This window comes from Taeniopygia guttata, chromosome 7 (genome assembly GCF_048771995.1).
Source record: "Taeniopygia guttata chromosome 7, bTaeGut7.mat, whole genome shotgun sequence".
NCBI classification, from domain to species: domain Eukaryota; kingdom Metazoa; phylum Chordata; class Aves; order Passeriformes; family Estrildidae; genus Taeniopygia; species Taeniopygia guttata.
This window is the reverse complement of record NC_133032.1, coordinates 13,898,753-13,922,597: the sequence shown is the minus strand read 5'-3', so window position 1 is coordinate 13,922,597 and position 23,845 is coordinate 13,898,753. Positions and strand designations below refer to the sequence as shown.

The 23,845-nt window shown below is 39.8% G+C and overlaps 1 protein-coding gene across 8 annotated transcripts in view; it reads left to right on the top strand.

The window, feature by feature from the left end:
• The window catches only part of COBLL1 (cordon-bleu WH2 repeat protein like 1), a 105,693-nt gene that overhangs the window by 12,309 nt on the left and 69,539 nt on the right, over positions 1 to 23,845 (top strand). For 2 of the 8 annotated variants that reach the window (XM_072932155.1, XM_030277392.4), the window contains exon 1: positions 16,353 to 16,531. The exons of 1 other annotated variant lie outside the window; for it this stretch is intronic. In XM_072932155.1, coding sequence (XP_072788256.1) covers positions 16,488 to 16,531 — 44 coding nt within the window. In that variant the 5' untranslated portion in view covers positions 16,353 to 16,487. Of the gene's footprint in view, positions 1 to 15,755; positions 16,086 to 16,204; positions 16,532 to 17,019; positions 17,148 to 17,167; positions 17,409 to 23,845 lie in introns of those variants that run through there. 5 more of the 8 variants (XM_041717324.2, XM_072932154.1, XM_072932157.1 and 2 more) reach the window with 5 other exon arrangements.

Sequence of the window (23,845 nt, the reverse complement as noted above, 5' to 3'; positions counted from 1 at the left end):
ATGGTTAAAAATATGATGCAAATGATGGCTTCTCTTAAAAAATAGAAACATTCTCTGTTTGAGCTGAAGTTTAGCTGCAATGATACACAGTAATCTTCAGAGCCTTGGGAATTTTACACACAGTCCATTAAACATAAAACCTTCTGCAAACCTGAAAATCCAGTGTTAGTGTTGTATTCAGAAAATAGGCATTGGCCTGTGTTAAAATGCAGTAAATTTAACATACTCTGCCATCCTGCTCTCAGTCTATGGCTGTGACAACCTGTTGACATGCTATATTGCAGATTCTGTGGATAGTATGCCCAGGTGCTATGGAATTTGGCAGCTTTACAGTCCCTGCTTTCTTGGATATTTCATGTGCAGACACCTTGATAAATTCCCAGTTCAGTTTAGGTTGCAGAGAGTGAAGATGAACCTAACGTGGGAGCTGTGTAAGCCCCAACCAAGGCATATAGTCTATTTTTAATTAAATGTATTGGCAAGTTAATGAAGATGTTTTGCTTGAATATTAAAAGCTTAACATTGGAAATAACTGCCTTGAGGTAGCTGTAGTGGATTGGAGAGAGAAATGTGATGAAAAATTTAAAAAGTGACAAGTGGTGTAGTGGCGGTGGCATTTTGTGCAGGAGGGATGAATTAGATTGGTCTTTGGCAGGACAGATATGTTGTGTACAGTGCTAACTTGCATATCAATGGAGACAGCTACAGAATTCACAATTAATGTAAGAAGTCTATGACAAGTAAAGAAGTTTGGGCTTCATAATTTCCAGGAAAATGCAAGTAGTGTGCACTACACTGGAGTTTGGGGTGTGGAAAATTTATGTGGGCATACACACAAAATCAAAACCACCTGTGCATTCTTTGGAAAGCACAACATGCAGCTTAGAAACAAGAAAAACTTGTAAAACAACATGCAAATAAAGCAAGGTACTGGTCCGTGTCTCTTGCTGCTAAGTCTATCATAGACTTAAAAATAATCTTTCCATTAGTGTTTCAACGAAGGTATCAGGGGAGAAAAAGTAAGTATTTATCTGTTCTCTCTTAGGTTGCACATAAAAGTAGGGACCTTAATACAGTATTGCATTAAGGGTACCCTAATGCTAATGAAACAATACAGGACCTTCAGAAAAGCATTTTCAAGTAATCACAGCTCTCATAGTTGATCTGCACTCACCTTGGTTAGTTCTTGGCACACCTGCAGCATCCATGAGAAGCATGTCTCTGTTAGGTTTTCTGATGTCAGCTACAGAGACTGCTGTATTTCCAGCAGAAAAAAAAAAAATTGCTGAAATCTACATCAGGATTCAATTCAGAACTGTGTATACATACATACATACAATGTGATTTTTCTGGAACTTAAATGTGTGACTCAAGACCTTTGATAAACTGAGAATGAATCGGACTATCCAGAAAGTCCAAAGCAATGCTAATGGACCTGACTGGTAAGCTGTATGTATAGACAGAAAAAGAAAAGTATTTTTGTAACTGCCATGTCACAATAATCCAGCTATGTCATGTCTTTGAACTCAAAGCTGATCAAATGGTTTTCTATGCCTTAGTTCTTATTCTAGTGGCAACTGAGGCTCCTTTATATAGAATACCACTCTGCTTTCTCAAATGCAGGAATTAAGTAATTTAGTCATGTTTTTAGTAAGCGAACAGGAGAACAGGAGTTGTTGTTGTGTGTACTGATTTTGTGGACTGTATGAATTACCTAAACTTCTGTGGCAGAGTTAGGGACAAGTACAAGCAAGTAATTTGTCTGTACATCTGGAGTCTTTGAATACACCTAATAATCTGTACTACACATGAAGTTAGAGCTGCAGCTTATGTGCAGCTGGAAGTCAAGGCCATCCATTAGAGTCAATCTACCCCAAGGCAAGCTATTTTGGGCAAGTTCTTATGAAAGAGGTCAGAAGTTCCTGTGAAAGTCTCAAAAATGATGGCAACTAAGTTAAGCACACCCATAGATCTTTTGTTGTCACACTCTCATCTTTTTCAGGTTTTGATTGTTAGTGCTTTTGTTGCTTTGTTAACTCTTGTTTCATATTATATTTACTGTGCTCCACATGATGTTCATCAGTCTTCTTGTTCCAGTAAAGCCTGTGTTTAAAACTTTGTTTCCTGCTCTGATTTCAAATTGTCTTCAAACACTTCACATTCACATTCATCTTTGGCTAAGGGATGAGATCATCCTTCTCTTAAATGAATGCATGTATTTACATTTTCGTTGATCTCATCCACAGTAGACTTGGCCAGTCAGAAAACCAGCATGAATATGCTGAGATGGAGATCATGGAGCTGAGGGTCATGGAGTTCAGGCATGCAATTGTTGCTGATTGCTGTTTTCCTGTAAAGAATAGGAGATTGCTGTGACACAGGCTCCGAAACCTCTGGCAACACGTAGTGAACGAAGACAGCAGTAGGCTCAGAGCAGGCCTATACAAGCTTAGTAGTTTAGCATCTGTTCTAATAACAGCTTCATCAGGAAGCTCTGTTCACCTGTTGCTTGTGTGCTACCTAACATATGCTGTCCCCAACCCTAGATTGGCCTTTCAGGAAAATGCAGTATTGATTATTTCAAAACCTGGCTCTTGTAGTAGGTTATTGAGGCTTTAGAGAGGGGGAACTGATCTCTAGATCAGAGAGTAAATGGCACAGAATGGGTTATATCCACAGTATGCATCAGTTGGCCCTTGATGTCCCCTGGACAAAATAGAGCACTGCTCTGTCTTCAGGCATAATTTATGTATGCAAATATTTAGAATTAAGGGAAGGATGCACAACACCTCCTGTTACTGGTAAAGACTTATGGGTAGCATTATACAGAAGGTATGGGAAAGAATAGTAGCTGGTATAGTCAAACCACACCAGGGCTTGATCTGGCTCTATGTTCCTGTCTAATTCAGGAGTATAGACACAGGCTGCCTTGGTGACTGGTGAAAAGTGTGTGCTAGATTAAAAACTGCCTGTCAGCAGTACCTGGAGATGCTACTGTACCATTTGAAATTGTCAGACGATGTCAGAGCAGGCTGACAAGGACTTGTTTATGTAGCTCCCACTTAAATAGGCAGACACAAAAGAAGTCCAGAATTGCAGTGGTTTTGTGTTCTACCTGCAGAGAGCATTCATACTGTTCAGTACATCATTACTGTCCAGTTGATAGTGAAAGGATTGTTTATGGTTATATCAGTTATGGGTGCATGAATCAGAAGCTTTATGAAAATTGCTTTATTGAGCATATCTGTCTTCTGTGAAGATTCTGAGAACCTCTAGCTGAGTACATATGAAACAGATGAAAACTGTGGCAAAAGCTGGTCAGAGATTTTCCTAATCAAAAATACATTTTGCTAGCTGAACGACTTTTTCATGTTAGTTATAAAGTGGTTTAAATTATTGTTAATTTCTAGCCCTTTGCATTTTAATAATTTTTTAGACATAGTTTGTGCACAGTGCAAAATGTTTAAACTCATTTTCAATAAAGCTACTCCACAAAGCTTGTACCAAACTTGCAGAGTGGCAAAAGTTACAAATACGAAAATTTTGGAAAAGGCATAATGAAATCAAGCTAGAATAGAGAAAGGTGATATTTTATTTTCTTGGAACCAAGAAGTGTAAGAAGAAAAAGATAATTATATCAGGGCTATTAATCAAATATTTTTCAAAGGATTTGTTTCAGTTTTAAATTTAGTATGAAAGTGATTCCTGTTTTTGAAGAGAGCGTGCCCCTTTGGCAGGCTCAGGAAGTATCTTCATAAAGTATCTCCTGATCCTGGAAGTGGCAAGGACAAGGAATGTAGACTAGCTGGAAGAACAAGTCTGATAAATGGTAACCCAGGCCCATTGTATCAGACAATGGCAGCTGCTGAATAAACACTGGCAGAACAGTATTAGTCTGCACAAGAGACAAGATGAAGCACAGAACACTTGAGAACCTATTCATAATATAGCTGTTGATCCTTGGATGCCTCTGGAAGTGAAGGTGACTGTTAGAAAGTTAGCAGTCCAACAGTTGAGAATGGACTTTCAAGAAACAGAGAGAAAGGAACAAGAGTGGTCTCTGCCTCCTCTTGAGACCAGGCATTCTGTTGTTGGGGATTTGCTCTTATGACAAACTTTCAGATATTATTCTAGGAAGTCTGTATTCATTATGTCAAAGTGATTATGAAGTATATAATGGAGAATCCAGGGCACTGAGATGAAAATGAGGTGCTTGTCAGGAGGTCATCCTTGGCAGAAAACACACCTGGATTGCAGTACACAGAATTGCTAGAATTGCAGTTTCCTTTCATGTAATAATCTAGTGTGTATTCATGAAACTGAGAGTGACTGAATGCTATATTTCAACTTCCACTGCCTGAAAGCTCTCCCCTTGGATGCATATATTTCTGTAGTCTCTTTATACTGTCACAAACTGCTTGACATAGCTTCTCCTCTGAAATCTCCTCAGCTCTCTGACAAACCTCATTGACTATTCCTTAGTGGAACTCACATAATATTTGAGTGCAATCACTGCAGATGGTGTGCTAAGACTTGCTGCTCTTAATCATATTTTTAATACTGAAACCTTTCTGCTTATTCATACTTCCAGTAAAAGGGTTTATGAACCTTATTTGAGAAGTGACTAGGGTTACAGTGAATACCAGGTGGAAGAAATTCAGGAAAGCTTTTATTGCTGACTGACACAGATAACTTTCCATAAAACCTACCCATCCTTACAATGGCCTCTATAATACTGTGTTTATGGTGCCTAATGCATGCATTTAGGTATGGGAATACAAAAAATACTCTTGGGCCTGCAGGATCAAATGTTGCTAAAGAGATTAAATTGCATCAGTTACCTGACTTTTGTACACCTTTGGGTAGTGAAAGGGAGGACTGGAGGAGCTGTTGTAACTTGCTCTTTGTTCTAAATTTGGCAAAGTATTCTACCCATGCTTTCTGTTTCATGTATTGCAGACGGGTACTATTCAGGAAGGATCTGCTGGTGAAGTAGATCTTGAAGGAGATGAGGAGTGAGATTTCTAGCAAAAAAGGGGAAAGGTATTAGCACCCGTGTCCTTACTGTGAGTTCCCATGCCTTTACCAGTTCCATGGTGGCAACCATAAAATTAAATAGATTAGATCATAATTCCACTGTTCCAAATAGGTCACATTTTTCATCATGCCTACTATGTAAATTTGAGACTTGACTTGGCTTTGAGCTGACTTACAATTCAGTTAAATAGCTATGTTTTTTCACTGGACAAGTTAATAATCTCTGAAAGTATATTTGGTCTGATGAGACTTTTCACATAAAAATGCTAAACTGTATGCAAAAGTTAAAACATAAGGTAAATCAAGTCTTGTGGTTACCCTATAATTTCCAGAATGCTTTTTTCTTACTTTTTTCTTTTACCAGCTACTAATTTTCTCCTTCAATAATTTAAATCCTTTCTGTTAATCTGTAACTGAAGTAGACTTTGCAAATGAAATGGTACAGTTCCAATCAGATGGATATCTGCTATGGCATTTTGCTCTATGTGATACTAGCTGCTATCTGGTGCAACCTGGAGAGATCTCTGGAAAGGCCAGATAAACACGAGATAGTAAGATGGATGAGTATTGCAGGATAAACACAAGAGGTAAGCTGTGTTGCATAGAAGGATTTAAGAAATACTATTTCACTTTCTTCTATCCAGCATCAGGGTAAAGTTCTTATGGCTTAAGCACATTACCGATTCCTAGTGTTCTCTGTCATATAACAGTCAACTTGGATACCTTTTCTGTGCTGTACTCTTGGTTTTTACTTGGATCATATTTGATTTCACAGTCATCAGTCATCACGGCAAACTTCCAGGTTTTTGTCTCTTAGCTACACATAATTGCCACAGCTCTTAAGAGAGGATTCTCTTCCCAGTGACTGTGATAATGAATTCTGAATGCTGCCCTCACTATCTCCCCCATATTCTAGTTTGCTGAAGATTGTAAAGGGCTTCTTTTCTTATCATAAACCCCAGATTTCTAGGGCTCTTAAACAGAAGTAACTTTCAGTATATATTTCATTATTTAATTCACAGTTAATAAAGACACAGTTAAAACTAGAAAAAATGGACATCTGTAACACTACAACTTCAATGCATTACAAAACTGTTGCTCTAAAATCTACCTCCTGGCTTCTTTCTCCTTTGGCATTGTGATTTGTCCTTCTCTGAACTTATAGTAAACTGTGGCATGTGTTCAAAAATTACATTGAAAAATCATCAGTAAGGAGGGATCTTTGCAATGATCAGTAATTTTTATCAGTGGCCTTCCATGCACAGATATATTGCACATTTGGACACCCTGGTGCAAATTCACTCAGAAGATAGGACAGCAGTTTCCAGCTGTCTGCCTTGTGCGGGTGGACAAGCACAATTTTCTGGTTATAGTCTCATTCACAAATTATGCATGGAAAAACCTGCTGTATGTAGCATTAGGATGTAAATTCTTAATAAAATAAAAAGTATGAACAATAGTATTATGTCATATATAAAGCAAGGTACATGTTGTCCACAATAATAAAACTTACTAGGAAGAGGAAAGAAAAAATTAAAAGCTTCCTTATAAATTTAAAATAATTTTAAGATATTTCCCCCTTCCTCATGATTCCCCAGGTGGTTCTTAAGTCCAGTCTTTTGCCTATTTTTGCGTAATTTGAAGGGAATAGGAGATTTCAATATCTGTACTTTTGAAAAATGAGACTTTCAGCAACCTTGAAAACACTTCGGCATGCACCTTGAAACATCAGGTAAATTTGCACCCTTAGGAATTACTGAGGATCTTGATCTTGACCTTGAAGCCAGTAGGCTGGAGTTCACCGTGGTGTGTGTTTGTTCTGAATTGGTGAGTCAATAGAATAGTGCAGAAGAGGTTCTGGTTTTTTTCAAGAGTAATTTCTATTATGTCCAACTGGAGAAGCATTACACATACATATCTGTGACATGACTTAGAATAGAACAGATTCACTTTTGTTGTTTGCTTTGCTTCCAACAAAACACATGTATAGTTTGATTTGCAATTCAGAAGCATCATAATAACTGCATAAATTGTATCTAGGTTAACTATCACTGGTTTAAGTCTTCATTAACTAGAGAGGTTTTTTGTCTTTTTTGTAGCAGATAAAATTTTTATCATAAAAAGGAGTAAAAACATGTTATTTTATTGAAAGATATGGACAGAAAAATTAATTTCATAATCAGTAATTCCAACCAGAAATTACAGTTGTCTAGATATTAGAAATTTAATAGTTTCTTTTTGCCATTTCAGTTTGAAGTACATAATTCAGATTCACATTCAATGCCTTTCAAGTTTATATAGGAATGACAGCTATTTGATCCAGCTGATTGCTTTGCATCTGTTTTTTTCATACACTGAGACAGTAACAAATCTGATTTGCTGAAGACTGTCGATCAAAGTCATTGATGAATACTAGCGTTAAGATCTTTCTGTCTTGAAGAAGGATGAAGTTGTGGCAAAATTCAATAGCAATTTTCTTTATGCACTCAGCAGTTTTTTTCATCAGTGGACCATGAAGTGAAAAAAAGGTGATTTGGAAAAGTTTAGAAAAGGAACAGGTTACTATTATAGTTGTTGTTGTTATTGCTGCTGTTGTTGTTTCTTATATAAATATTATGATAGTTATACAATCTATCCCAAGAGTCACTTAAGGCAATTTCTGATCTAAAGGGGGCAGAGTGACTTGGGGATTAAAGCCTCACCATGTGTCCAGCTCAGGGATATTACTCTCACCTGTGCCATGAATTTGTTCCTATACCTTTGTGTTCCTTAACCATGTAATCTGTCCTTGCCAGACATTTTAACCTGTTGATTCTCTCTCTTATCTCAGTCTTCATATTTTATACTGAAAAATGTCATGTTTCCTTTTAACCTTCATAGACACAGTCTGTGTTTTAAAACAATTTCCTTCTACCCTCACAGAAATCCAGCTTCTGAGCCACTGTGCAGCTTTATCTTCCCGTTCTTTTTCACTTTAAATGTTTCCAAAATTTTCTGCCCTTGGGCCAAGGATTTTCTAAGGTGCCTCTTGAATTACTTAAAACAGGTTATGCAGCAGGGTTCTATCTGTAAAATCAGGAGACAAGAGTTCACGTAAAACGTGGCTGAGTGCCTCAGCTCAAATTGATATAATTTTGATCAGAGTTACCACTGCTTATTTCTCAAATGCCGTTTTGTAAGTGGTGAAATAAAAAAAATTACAAATTATTTAGGGTGACTCTTTCTTTATGCTTCCTTTCCTCTTCTGATTCTACATGTAGGCAGCTCAATTCTGTTTCAATCTTTTCTCTTTAACTATTTGGCCTAAATACATTCTGGTGCATTAATTAGCATATACATGTTTATTTTTGTGAATCTTAGTCTGGAATGAAGCCCATGATCTTGTATTTGCTTATAATGGCCTGACTTTGAAGGTTCAGCCCAGTCAATAAGCATTTCATACACTGCTAGAGAGAGATAAAAGGTCTCCTTGTCCTGGTGCCATCTCTGGAGCACACAGGCCTCAGAGCTGTTAATGAGGCCATTCAGCATCGCCACTTTACCCAGCATCTAAAGTCAATACCCGAGTAAATCATTCAGCAGAGCTGTAATTCACCTTCTAACACCACCAAACTGCCTTCACCAGCTCTTTGAATGCTTAAGTGCTTGAAAGGTGTGGTGCATTACAATGTAAAAAATAAGACCGAAGGCAACATCTTGAAATAATAATTACAGTAGGTTCAAAGAAACAGCATACATCTATAGGACTCCTTTATTAAAAAGTGAGGTCCTGCTGTTTTGAAGTCAGACTTGCAAATATATCTAAAGAGTCACAAAACATGAGAATGGCTTTTCAGTGTCAGATTGAATGTCTTATCTAACTTGGTATCCTTTCTCAGGCAATGTCCAAAAATGGATGTTGAGGGAACACTAGAAAAGGAAGGGAAAACATATACACTCCCACAAATATTCCTATCATCAAGCACTCTGTGGTTCAGGAACTTCCTGAGCAAGAGATGGTGCTTTGTATTTAAGAACTCTGGATGAATTTCTTTACTGGTAACTCCCAGTCTTCTCCAGGAAGAGGCAGGGGAGATAAAAGGAGTGCTCTTTTCATTTTATAACCTTTATTTCTGAGAAAAACATTGGCCCCATTCTACAAAGTCAGAAATAGCTATAGTGCTATCATAGCAGCTCAGTGTCCTGTAGCTCTACTTAGAATGATAATGGCAATTTTGTATCTCCTGGCACAAACACATGACACTGGAGCTATATATTGGTCATGGGGTGGGACTGACTGATGCATTCAAAATATTTTTGCTGTATTTAGTTGGGTTTTTCTTTCAAAGGAAAAGCTTAAAAATACCTTTAATGAGCTACTTAAAAGCTGAATCTTTAGATATTTTAATTGTGCAGTCATACTGCTCAGAATAGAACATTGCACAGTCTTCTAAATCTGGCCTAATGCCTGAATCAGATTGCATGAGCTAAGGGCATTTCTTCTGCAGGTTCCATATGGAGCATTTAAAGGCCTATTCTAGCTTTATTTATATATATTATATTTATATAGTATATTTATATAATATAATGCTTATATATATTTATTTTTGTGAAAATATTTTGACAATTTAATGCAACTTCCGTTTCTTATTAGTACACTGTACTTAACTAGAGTGAATTGACAGATGTTAATGTACAGTAAAAAGCAATGTAAATTGCTCCCTGTATACATAGTAATTACCACGTGAGAATTCTAAGCATCATTGTATTCCTTTTTATGCCACAGTAAGCAGAACAAATCCAAACTAGATTGTTAAGCCTTTTTTTCCATCCTGATTGCGGCAAGATACAAATGCAACTTTCCAAACTATGCCTTACTTAGTGGATAGTAAGCAGTGATTTTAGCACAGCAATTTGGAAGGAAGGAAAATTGAAAGAACAGTATCTCTGGTTCCAGAAAGAGTGCACCCTATGGCATTATAGACACAATCCCTCCATTAAAAACAAATGGGAAAACTAGTGCTAGACAATGCTTCAAACATTTCTTAAATAAAATTAAACGTAGCTAAAATGTAACTGCTTAAATTAGAAGCATTTAATGACTCTGAATATATACACTGCAGTTTGGTACATCAGTAGCAAATAGGTGTGGATTCAAGTTATGTTTTTATACAACATCTCACAAAGGCAAGACAGCTTTCTCAGTCTGTGTTACCAGGAGCATATTGCTATATGCTTTGCTGCTTAATTACCATTTTTTGTTTACAGAGCATATATAGTGATATATATACTGGTGGATTCTTACCAGAGAATATACCTTGAGCTATTCTGTCCTGTGAACTGCTGTTAAGCATAGCCAAGGACAGAAATAATTTAACTTCTACATTCTCCACAAACCTGGCTCTGAAACTGAGCTGTTAGCTTGAGCTGATCTTCATGCTAATTTAAAATTGTCTTTGACATGCCTACACAAGCTGTGTTGACTACTGCATAGATGCTCACTAAAGAGGTAATTCTACAAGGAGACAATGGCAAACTGCAGAAAAGAAGCAGTCAAAGCTGACTCTGAAATTACTTGAAATTATTTATGCAAGCTCTCAAACTCAGAGCAGTAATAATTTTCAGATTTAAACCTCAAAGAATTTCTGTAACTAATGTTTCATCTCCCTGTAATGAATCTTATACTAGACTTCATTTGTAACACAGAGCCTTGGGCTCCTATCCAGTGTGTTTGAAAAGTTTGGTGAACTCTGTCAGGTACTCTGAAACCTTTGCATTTGTATATATTCATTACTTCTATTCAAATGTTTTTTTGGGGGAAAAATATCCAGCTTTCTAAAAGCTTAGAACACTAATAATCTGTGGATCTATGAAGCAGAATATGCACCTTCAATGTGACTTAAATATAACTCGGTGCAGTGTTGTATTCTTGAAACTGCCAGCATATGAAGGTGGGATGAGCTTTTTCCCAACAAATACATTCCTCCAGGTCCTTAGACTTCACTCCATTTGCATATGTGATGAAAATGATCTTTGTCTATGCTGAACATCTCACTACTATCTTGTGTTTAAAACAGATGTGATGTGTCCCTTTGGAGCTCAGTTGTGGGGCCTGATATGATCAAAACAGCCTTGCTGGGACACTTGGATCGAACTAAGTACTGACATTGAAATGTTAATTAGCTAATTGCTCCTGGGAATCACCTACCTCCTCCCGCCCCCCTCACTACCATTCTAGGACTGGGATGCAAAATAGGGAGACCAGTGGAATCACGGGAGGGGGTTTTGGGGATGAAAACACCCCTAAATGGAAAAGATGGGCACAGTGGAGGGGGCTGGATGGGTGTGCTGGTTGGGGAAAAGGGAACCACATCTCTAGTCTGTGTTTGACCTGTCACCATAACCTGCAGAGGACCAGACTGGACTGGGGTGTGGGAAACAGGCAAAGAATAACACACACTGCCTGGTGTTACCAGGAGGGAAGGAGAGGGATAGCTGCTGCTGGACTTCAGCAGCAGGCACTGCACTGCACGGAGACTCCAGGGACAGACCCTGCTCATTACAGGGCCTGATCCAGCTGTACTCCATTTAACTCCTCTCCATGCTTCCAAAGCATCTTAACATACGGCATTCAATTCCACTCTGTGTATGTAGCACCTCCAGGGTCGTCCAGAAAGCATGAGAGCTTTCGAGTTACCCAGGCTAGTTCTGAGCAAGCTGGCTAGGTACCAAGAGATACAAATTTGTGCAGCATAAGGCTTCTCCTTGGCTAATATATCTTGTTTTCTTGACACAGTACAACCATAGCAATATAGATTTCAGAACCTGAAATAACTCATCTGCTTATAGCTTAGCTATTGCTACATTATCTCTGTAGAAGAAATCCCCAATTTCCTTTGTAGCTAAGTGTATTTTTCTAATACAAAAAGGAGATATGTTTATTTTAGTGTTATTTTATATGATACAATAAGCCATAAGCTAATGAATTACTAATCAACTGAACAGATATTTCTTTCCAGAGGTGATTTTCTTCAGAAATATTTTTTACTGTTTAGACTTTGCAGACTTCAGTGTTGAGGATTTTGCACACTATATGCATTCAAAACGTGGAAATTTAGTGCATGAGAGTAATTTAATGAACTTGTAGTTTCTTCTAGACCCCAGCTAAGATTAACATTTAAATTAATTCTCATCTATCCTTCATTGTAACTACTGTGGCTATCATGATTTGAAAGAATTAGACAAAGCTGTTTTAAAAGATAATTAACTTTGCAAGAATACTTCACAGCATATGTGATTCTACACCTTATATCACTTATTACTCAGCATTGTCTGAAGCTTTCTAGTATTACTCAATTCCAACATTAATCCGCATGAATACCTCACTAATTGTTATCCCCAAAAATACTGCTCAGCAACAAATTAACTTAGAAATCATGACTTGTAAGCAGTAAAGCACTTGCTTTCATGATCCAATGGCAAACAAGAAATACTATCAGAGTGAAAACACAGTGTTAGTAATGAAAGTACACGATAGTATCATTATGCAGGTCTTAAATATGACCTCTTCAGTTAAGTGCACAGTTTAAATGGGTTCCCAAGCCTGTCCCTGTGCCTAAGCAATGCTGTCAGTAGCTATGTACATGTGTGTGCATGCTCCCAAAACCTAACCCACACTCTGGAATGCAAACACAGAAACAGCAACTGTTCAACAGGATGTAACATAGGCTGATTGACTACTCTGTGGCAAAAGAATTACATACGGATTTAGTTTTCATTTAAACAAAATGAAGAATCATATATTCCTTGCTTTATCTTTATAGTATAAGGGTAAAATTCTGATTTTTATCATGTCTCCTATATAAAACATACAGAATAAATAGTTCAGCTTTTTAATGCATTTAATTATGCATCAGAAAAGTAATTTAACAAGGAAAACACCCTTCAATTCCATAATCTATTTGACACCTACTTTGCACAATAATATTCAAAACAACTATAGTGTGACATAGTATGATTTTCAATGTACAAAACTACATTAGGAGTGCATTCAGGTTAAATCACAAAATGTCACTATAACCTGTTATGTATTAAGAAATTTAAAAAGAGCTTGTAAACAGACCTTGACAATAGTGAAAAATATTGTAAGGCTCCTGTAGTCTATTTAACAATTCAAAAAGCTTTCACTTTTTGCAATAATGGGCATACCTCTTTGAAAATCATACTCTCCACTACATTTCTACAGCATTTTTCATTCAAAAATATTTGTATTCACATTTGTGGCAATCTCTTGAACAGAGGAGAGCAACCAGAAGTACTGAAGCCATCTAGGACGACTTCTGACTGCTATGAAAAATGCCATGGGATATTGCTGCTTTTTTAGAACAAGTAAGGCTTTGTTTTCAGTAATTTAACTTCAGTTTTCAGTAATAAAAATCCCATAGTTAGTAATATACCTGGAACTTCATGTCTCTACCTAAGATAGAAGTTCTCCTTCAAATATCATTTGCAATTAACAGTTCTCACTACCTGCAAAATTTGAAGGTTATGCTAACAGAAATCAGAACTGGGTATTAATCTGCAAATATTTATACTAAATACACAATAGCACCGAGTATATTCACCAAGTGGCAGCTTGCCACATGGATTAATGCCTCCAGATAAATTATTGTTTTACCTCAAACCATGGAAAAAAGATGACACTATTGCAACGGTGCAATAATAACCTACCACTTCATTAATTGTTACAATGATACCTTCATGGGTCAGCTTGAAATATCTAGGGAACTTTAAAGGTTTTCTAGTGGTTTTTTTTTCCCCTTAGCTATTCAGTAGAAGAGACAATGCATAGTGTGTTAACTTGGTATTCTCTGATGCAGCCTTCTGTTTATTGTGTATGAGAATTATGTTTGATTTGTATGAACAGTGTCTTCAGCTCAGGATAAAGCTGGAAACTTTATAAAAATAGAAATATTTTAAGAAGAGCATTTGATTCTGTCAATATCTTTTGAAACTCGAACACAGAACTGATAGTCTATTGATAAAGAAACAAAGTGTCACAGGAGTCCAGAATCTGTCTCTAAAAAACTGAGACCACAAAAAAAAAATGGTATCTCCACTACCTCAAAACCCAACTATTTTAAGTCTAGTTATTGTAAAACTGCCACTGTAGAACATGGCCTGTAGGCACTCAAGTTTAGAGCCTACAGTGTTTCTAGTGATCAGAATCTCAGATGTGCTTAGTTAACAACTGAGATAAGAGTAAAACATGTGGTAGTGTAAGACAATAAGCATAACCTCTCCCCTCCTAAAGTGAGATTGGCACTATTCAGTGAACTGCTGTTTTAGATAATCTCCCAGGCTCTATTGGAAATTGTCACCACTAATAATTTTTTTTTGTTCTTTCCCTAATGTCACTTTTCTGCCTGGCATTGCTGAGTTTCTATTGTGAGCCCATGTGAGCTATTCAATAGATTGCAATCATTGTGGCATTAATAATTGCTAAAATAATTAGACTATAGCATATATTGGTTTTCAAATTAGATGATAAAGCTCCTTATCTTCTGGTGGTGATGCAAAGTTTATTAGAAGGGATGGCAACACGATACCAACATGTGTAATTATTCTAAGTAATACACAATCAGCTACAGGTTCTTCAGCTGAAACATCATTATACTGTTAAATCATTTCACACCTTTGCAGCATGGGAGTTTCATTAGTTTAGAAGGTGCTGTCACATTATGGTTTTGCTCAAGAAGTGGCTGGTAGAGCAGAGAATTCTTTTGTACTTAAACTAATGCTACAAAGTAAATGCAGAAAGTTACTGTGCCCTGATTGCAGGAACAGCCAACATATGAATTAGTTTATCAGCCGTCATCCTAACCTAGGATGTAGCCAAACAATTTGAGGAGTGTGAGAATAGAAAGTGGACTGTCAAAAGAGAAAAGGGCCCAAAACTTACATAAGGTCCTCAGTGAAATTCTTCCTGAGAGTCTTAATGGATCAGTTCATTGAACACTGCCTCTCTCAAAACCGGACCATGGAAAATATATCTGACTCACCAGTGATTAATTTTTTGGTTTAAGAAACATACACAGATTAATGGGGTGTGCCTGATAATGGCATGTGGTTATTCAGGGTGTGAATAACCTCTGGGGTCTGTCAAAACAGGTGGCTTCAGGGTTAGTCTCCAGTGAAAAAGCAGAAAAAAGTCTTTATTGAAGAAGCACACTGCAGATGAGAAGGGCATCTGAGGGAGAAGCAAAACGTTATGAAAGTACAGCATCTCTACAATGCTATATACACTATTACACTAGCTATGAAAAATATTAACATCGAGTATTATGAATGTTAACATCAAATGGTCAATTATATTAACTTTTCCAGATATATAATCTTAGAACTAGTCAGAAAAAGGACTTTTATTCTTCAATGCAACGTTCTTCTTTTTTCCGACTGACCAAAAAAAAAAAAAAAAAAAAGGTATAAATGCTTTGACGCTGGCTATTTTTCAACTTTTGTTAAACACTGGGCAAAATATTAACCGGATAAAGAATTGTGTGTACTGGCCAATGTCGTCTGGTCCCAGCACAGCAGGAACGGCGCTCTGCGCTGACACAGGTAGGCAGCGCGTTAGTGCCCCACCTGCTCAGCTGTTCTGCACAGAAAAGCGGAGGTGCCGTCATGCTCAGCGAGCAAACTTCAGCCTGAACCCACTCCTGACGGCGGGAGCTCGTCACCCGTGACACCCGGGGCTCAGCCGAGTCCCGGGCGCGCTCGGCGGCGGGCACGGGGCGGCCCGGCAGAACAGTTTGATCCCCCACCGCGGGATCCGACCGCATCCCGGCCCCGGGCTCCGCGCCCAGCTCTCCCCACCTGTAGGGATTTCGCCTCGCGCCCTGGTGGCTGGAATGGGAAAGGGCTGAGCCTGAAGCGGCCGCCGGGACGCTTCGCTCGGGGAGAGGAAAATTCCAGGCGAGAGGAGCGGCCCAGCCCCCGCCGGCCGCTGACAGCCCGCGGCCGAGGCCGAGCGGAGTCCCCACTCCGGCCGCAGCTGGAGGGACAGTCGGGTGTGTGGGGGCGGCGGGAGGGAGGCGCTGGGACGGGAACAGGGAATCTCTGTCTCCGTGCGTGCCGGAGCGGGGAAGGTTCCGCGTTTCAAGTTTCTCGCCGCAAAGTTCGGGTTTGCCTTTTTTATTTTTTTCCCTTGCTTCTGTGTTTTTTTCCGCTACGCCCAAGGTGTGGTTCGGCGATCGGCAGGAGCCTGGCGCAGCCCGTGACCGCGCCCGGGCAGGGGCCCACTGTCCGCACCGTAAACAGCGGGAAATGCCCGGGCTCGGGGGCGAGGCGGCGCCGGGGGCTGCGGAGCGGGGCCGCCCTCCTCAGCCCGCCCCGAGCAGGTGAGGCGGGGAGCCGCGCTGTGCGGGCGGATCCCCGGTCTGCGCCCGCCCTGCGCTCCCTTGGCCGCCGGCATGGACGGCCGCGCCCGGCCGGCGGCCGCCCCGCCACCCTCCGGGTAAGCACAGCTCACGGCGCGGCGGGAGCGCGGCGCCCCGGCTGCGAAGGGACGGCTGGCGGCAGCCGGGGCCGTGCGCGGGGCTGGGTGAGGTGAGGGGAGAGCGAGGGGGCAGCTCGGGTCGGAGAGGCCGGGGCGGTGCGCGCCCGGCTCTGAGGTGCGTTGCTTGGGACGCGGCCAGCGGCGGAGGCGGCTCCCCAGCGCCGGGGGCGGGCGTACTCCCCGTGCCCCCTCCCGGCGCTCTGCGGCGGGGGGAGGCGGAGGCCCCGGGCGGGACCGCGGGCAGATGGAGCGGCGCGACCGTTAAACGGCTCCGGGAGCAGCGCCTCGACGGCACCTGGGCCGCTTCTCCTGGCGGGGCTGCGGGACCAGCCCCGGGGCCGCCGCCGCCCTCCTTGGCCGTGCTCCGCACCGCGGGCAGTTCCCGCAGGGACGAGCCGCAACTCGCCCGCCGGCGCTGCCGTCCCGGTGCCTGTGCCGGACTGCAGCGCTGCCGGCGCGGGACCTGCCGGGTGCTCGGCACTGCCGGGATCTGCGCCTCTGGCAAATCCCTGCAGGTCAGCACTTGCCGGTCGGAGCATCCTTAGGTGTGCGGAATCAACTTCCAGCTCTCTGGGTGAGAGTGGCGGCGGTTTGGGAGGGCTGCGCCCTCCTCGGTGCTCTGGGAACTGCCGACGCTGGGGAAAAGACAATAAACAAGCAGCATCTGTTTGGAGTAGTAAAGGGGCTGGTTTGTTTCTTTTTACGTGTTAGGCCCCTCTGTTTTTATTTTGCTTATAGCAGAAAATCTGGCGTTAAAGAATATATTCTTTAAATCCTAAGTAAAACTACCCCAGTTACAGATCAGGCAGAGGAGGATTTTTCCTTAACCGGTCAGGTACGTTTGAAGAAAATTAGTTTACTCATTGACTTCAGTAGGAACTGCAGTGAATCAAAACACTGATAAGACTGCTGACATTATCTGTAAATAGAATGGACAATATACATGGTGGGTATATTTTTAACATTAACATTTTTTTGAAGTTTCCATACTAGTTGCAAAAATGGATTACCTGGATTACTGACCCAGCGGCTACAGGATAAACAGCTGCAGGTGACGGCAATTTATTGTAGTATTTGCAGCAGTAACCGAATCAGTTTGAAGTCATGGCTGTAGTGAATACGGAAGACTCATAAAGGGAGGGGAATTTATTCGCTTAAGGCCTTGTCATTATTCCGCATTTATATGTAGCCGTTGAGAAATTGACTTTATGTTCTTAATCGATGTAGATGGTATAATTGCAGTATAGACAATTACTACATTTTGAAGATTGTGTACTTAAGCAGCATTGGAAGGGACTGAATGTAGGACAATAGTGTTTTTTCTAGGTTAGGGAGTGGCAAAAACAGTATGTCTTGAAAGTCTTCTGTTTTCCTTGTGAGCAGGAGCATAAAAACAAGCAAAAAGACACAATTAAAACTTCTGCTCTTCTGACAGCTCATCTAGGCCTGTTGCCTACCATAAAGCTGTTTGGTATAGTGAATTTTGGCTGCTGCTTGACATCTAAGTTCCCTTTATGTGACTTCAAGCATTTGCCAGCATCCACTTCTCAGTTTTGAGAAACACGCAACTCACAGTAGGGCTCATTGCATGAGCCCTGCAGGGAGATTTTTAGGCCTTTTATCAGCTGTTCCCATGTAACGTTGTACTTAGAAAATCAAATTGCAATGCCTTTCTTGCTACAGAAGTTCTTTATTGATAGTCTTAACTATTTCTGTAAGATGCTCTCATTTGCTCATGAAACGCTGGATTTGAGGAAAAAAGTGTGGACATACCAGAAAAGAAAACAACTCCCAGTTTTACTGAAAATAGTCCACAGATTTTTGAAAAGTACGCAGTTACTGTTCCTTCTCTGAGATGATAGGAAAATTTGTGCAATCTGGGAAGAATTTCAGTTGTAATAACATTTTTCTTTAAATGTATTACCAAATGATGTAATATACTGCATTACATCTCTTCTTAACTTGTTTAGCCAGGTTGAAGGTGTTGTTAATCTGCAGCTGAAAACTGTTTACCAGCCAATGTGTTCTTAAATCACTGTTTGAAGTTCTGTAGAGTAATTGCTGGTAACTCTTAACAGCTGAGAAGGTTTGTTTATGCTAACTGCTAAGAAGGTAGTGTTTTGTAAATTTTCAAGCACTGATGTTAGTTAAAGCTTGGAAATCCTATATAACTTGATCACTGGTGGCCTTTTAATACAGAATTTTGTTATCAGATCTATAGCAACAAGCTTTGGGAAAGGATCCTGTCATATCTCTGTTTTTGCATGCAGAATTATGCTTTTCTATTGAAAAATTGTTTACTAGAACTGGTTGTGGATAAAAATATTTGTCTGAATTTGGTGAGAAACATGGCCATGTTATTCTCTGTGTACATTCAATGTAAATAAGAAAAGATTTTTTTAAAAATGGGCTCTGCTGGAATTTTTTTTTTTTGGGTATATAATATTGTGAATAGAGTCTGTGCCCGGCAACTGGCTGGAATATTTTGGAGTATGATGAATAGGAGGTGTGTCCAGGAACTGGCTGCCCATGACACACAGTTTCTTCTCCTGGCAGGAGAGACTTGGCTGGACAGTTAGGGAGTTTTATAGCTCATCTGTCTTAACCTGAGTCTGCGCAGCACTCATGGCAAAGGGCTCCTGCCAGGCCAGTTGACAAAGTCTGCTCTTGTTCATCACAGAGCTGAATTTGCTTTATGAAACGATAGGAAAATGTGTGATTTAATACTTACAAATAAAAAAAGGAGTGCCTGCAGTTGGTATCCTACCTTCTGAACACAATTTTCCAACTGTTGCTGGACAGCAATCCCATAACCTGGAGTAAATACTTTTTTACATTACATTACTTGTCTACTGACAAGTAGATGTCAGTAGTTGACACAGGATTTTACCATGAAGAACTATTATGGCTTAATATGCCATTAGAATATTGGAGCAAATGTGAATTTTTGTAAATGTAATATTTATATCCTTTGAAATACTAACCTTCACCTTGAGATCCGCCTTTAATTAAATGTAATGTTTCTGAGGATTTTGTGTTATTTAATTTGTTCCCATAAACCATATTTAAAGCTATATGCTTACATACAAAATAACAGCTTCTGATCTGCTTTACCCAAGCAAACCCCCCTTTGTTTTTATCATTGTCATAGTGTGTCTAACAAAAACATGCTTCGGAGATGGAGCTGCCCTCCAGGGCTGAAGATAGAGCTGGTTTTGTGGGGAAAGGGGTGGGGCCAAACAGCTTGGATGAGCTTAGTGCCAGAAACGCTTCTCCTGAGTGTCTTCAGCTTCCCATTCCCTGTTGCTTGGTGTAGTGGATGTAGTTGAAAAATTTAAGGAGAACAGGAGAAATTTCTTTTTTACATGATTTTCAGGGCTGTCACAGGAACTAAGGGATGTTTTCAGAAAACCCAAGAAATTTACCTTTTCTCTCTTGCACACAACTGAGTTTTTATCAAATCATTTCAATCACATTATGAAGACGTCAGCTGTGTTGCAGTTTTGGCAAATGTCTGGTGTCAAGCTTGGAATACTGATTTGAGCTCTCTTCCTTCTCTTTCAAGTGTTTGTTTGAGTCAGCTCAAACATAGCCGCAGGTTTGTTCAAGTATAAATGAAAGTCCTTCCTGTTGCAGTGTGGGAAGGGAAAGCAAATGTAGCAATAGCTTCAAACCAAGCATTCTATGCCTGAGCCACAGCCCCAGAGTGGGCTTGGGGACTTGGGTACATGTCTGAATTTGCTCAGTTTGGTGAAATTTACGTAAGGGTGAAACTATGTTTGTCTCTTGCAATGAATTATTTGTTTCCATTGCTCTATGTATTGTATACACGTGTTTATGATTAAAGTATGAGACCTTTTGTACTCGTGCTACTAATTGTCTAGGATTAGGGGTTAAGCCATTATGGGTCTGTCTTAGATGTGCTTCATTTCTTAGACCTGGGACTTCAAGATAATACTTAGCATGTTCTTCTTACCCCCATGACCCTAATGAAGAACAAGTAAATGAGCAATAACAAAATGGAAAGAATTTTGAGAATTTGGGACTGTAGAGCTTGCTGGATGTTTGAAGGAGCTCCTTTGTGGGTGGATGCCCATCAGGAGCCACTTGAATGCTAATCATGCCAGGGGCCAATTTGCCAGCTGAGTTCCAAATGTACACATAACACTTCTTGAGGTGATTATGTTGTTCTTCTTAACCGATCTGCCTTAAGCAAGGCAACCTCAAATAGTGAAATGACACTGATGCCATTAACTGAATGCTGTATTTAAAAGCTGTTTATTCAAACTTTGTCAAGTCTGAAGTCATAGCTGGGTGCATACGGAATAGTTACTGGTAATGTTCCCTGTTGGAGTGTGTTGCTGTGGGAATGAGATCAAGAAAACATTAGGGGGTGGAATGCAGATACTAGGGAGAAAAAATGTGTAGGAGGGTAATACACAAATAGAGATTAGCAGAGTTATTTCCAAGCTTTGTCCAAGTGTGTTGGTATCCTGTGAAAAATAAAAGTGAGAGCTAGATAGTGAGGTATCAAATGCATTTGAGGGGAAAAAGTGCTTGGGACTGGAAGGTGAGTTTTGTTGTTACCTTAGGGTAGGTTCTTTTCTTTCTGCAGTTACTAGTTGTTTTTTTTTTTAATCTACTTTAAATGGGATCACGGTGTTTTCTTAAACCCGAAGATCACTATTTTTTTTAGTAGGCCCAGCTGAGTTGGGTGGAAGAAGAGAGGAGTCCATTGTAGGGGACCAAAACCTTAGATTCCAGAGGAAACTGAAAATCTTCACAGGATTTCTATCACCTGACAGACAAAATAATTGAGTAGGTATATTTTAAAGTCATAAACAAGTTGTTTCTCCTGCAATCTTGCAACATCTAAATAGGTGTCCCTTAATAAAGTGCAGTATGACTGACAATCTTGACTGTTGCTTGGAAAAAAATTTCTGAGCATGCTGGATTTTCTAGCCTGTCTGCTGTATTGGGCTGCTACTGTTGTAGTTGATGTGTGCTGGGGAGCAGCAGATGCCAGATTATCCAGCCAGCCCTTTGAGCTGTAACAAGGTTAGCATGCTCAATGAAATATTTATTCGTTTTTTCTAGAAATTAACAAATCAGTATAATGAGTTGCTGTGTTAATGTAGTGGATACAAGGAATGCCAGGTGTTCTCTTTTATAGCTGCTTGCAAGTTAAACCAGATCTGATTGTGCACTTGGTTTTCTTCTCACCGGGCTCTCACTTGCCCAGGAGCTGCCCTGCTACTCTAAGCTGACACAGCTGTCTGCAGTTTGAGGAAGCTGCTCTTGCTGTATCACCGTGTGCAGCTCTAAAAGAGCTGACGTCAGGGCACTAGAGGATGACAAGAAGCTGAGATGTTGGCTCCTGGATTCCTGGAGAGTTCTGTGGCTGTGCCCAGCATTAGCACAATGAAGAGGAAACTGACTGTGCAGCTTGCAACAGTGAAGGGCTCAAGGGGGAAAACCACCCATACTGTTCTGAGCTGTAGCAACCAATTAAAAACTTGATGCTTCATCTAAATTTTCTCCTGAGGTACGATACCACAGTTAAAAATACAGCTCTTTATGAAGTAATTTTAAACATTAACTGGAGTCCAGGTAGATGTGTTTTGACTTAAAATCTTCATGTGATAGACTGATGGATATACCTGCATTTTTTCATGCCTCAAGAAATATTTTTTTTATGCAGAAATGCAATACCATGGGAATTCTTACAGAATTCAGAGTTTCTGGATTTGTTTTTATTTGCTAGGAGGTTATCCAGTTCAGAAGGGGCATGTGCATTTGTTTGGTTGTTCTAAATGACCAGAGTGCCATAGGTGGTTAAAGGATGAGTCCCTAATCTATCTATGAAATATTTCCTTTGGGAACTTATATTAACGTCAGCTCTGCTGCATGTCTATGGTTCTGAGGTTTACTATTTTCAGTTAAAGAAAATAGAGCATGTGAATATTTTTAGCTGGGCTTAAGCTTTCTTCTGTGAGAAAGCATCGGTTTTGCTGCAAGCTTTAGCTTTACAGAGGTTCTCATTGAAAAAATAGTACAGTTTGAAAGCTTTCTTAGCTGTGTTTTAAATATACTTTCTTCCTGCTTATTTGATTTTCATTTCTCTTCTGGAAATAGAGCTTGGTTTGAAATCTTATTTAATAATACACAAACAAACCTGTCCTTCCCCAGCAATGCAAACTGTTGCTCTATGTTAAATAAGAAATATTGTGAGCTTGAATGTTCCTCCGACAGAAAGAGATAAAAAGCCTCCAACAAGGAAAACACCATCCTATCTCAAAATAAGAGCATTAGAAATAGGTTTCTTTTTCTTTAAAAATCAAATCACTTTTCAATCTAATATTCCCGAGCCATTGATTTAACAATGTTCTTTTTTGTTTTTATGGGCCTTGGTTTCTGTTGATTAGTTTTCCCGTTTGTATTTTACCTTACTTTAATGTCAGGCCTTCAGACAGATTTTCTTCCAAAGGCTGAAGCTTTTCTATACATGGGGTTTGATAGGTAACTTTTAAATGTTGTGCAGTGGAAAGAGCATAAGCATTTTCACCTCTGCCCTTAGTACAGACTTAGAGTTGACAAAGTTGTCTGGAGGAACTGCTTCTTCTATTTTTTTTCACAAAACAAATTACTTTTTTTTGTTTCATTCAGTTTGGCTGTTGGCCTGTTTTGTTTGAGTTTTTTGTCCATCTGTTTCTCCAGCCTCCCCCACTGTTTGATATGTTGGGATCTTTGCTGAATTAAGTGAGTTAAATAAGAATGTTCAAGGAAATTGACCATCAACAGAGTAGTGTTGTGCCTCATAAATCAGGCATCATTATATGTTGAAAGTTGTTCCCAGGTTCCCAACTTTCATTTCTGAAGTGTTATTGCTTTTTCAATTTATCCTCTGAAGTCTCTAGACCTAAGCTTTTCTGTATCCTCTGCTGGTCTCTGATTCATGGTCTCTTACTTCCCCTTGCCTGCAATTTTGATTCTCTCCTTCCACCCACATTACAAATCAGCCTCACTAATTCCATCCTTGGCACCCTCCTTGAGCTATATTTACCTCATTCACTTTTTAAAGCATTCACTGCTTGGATGGAGTTCCTTTTTGCTCAGTCTTAAGTAAGTTTGTAAGTCTACAGCTACTACTAAAGAAAGATGTACTTAGTTTTTGCCTGATGGGGTAGGAACCGAGCAAATTGAGTGGATCTTTTAGCATTCTGGCTTTGTGCATTCTTTTAAATTTTTTAGAAATTTAGAAAGAGCCTGGTC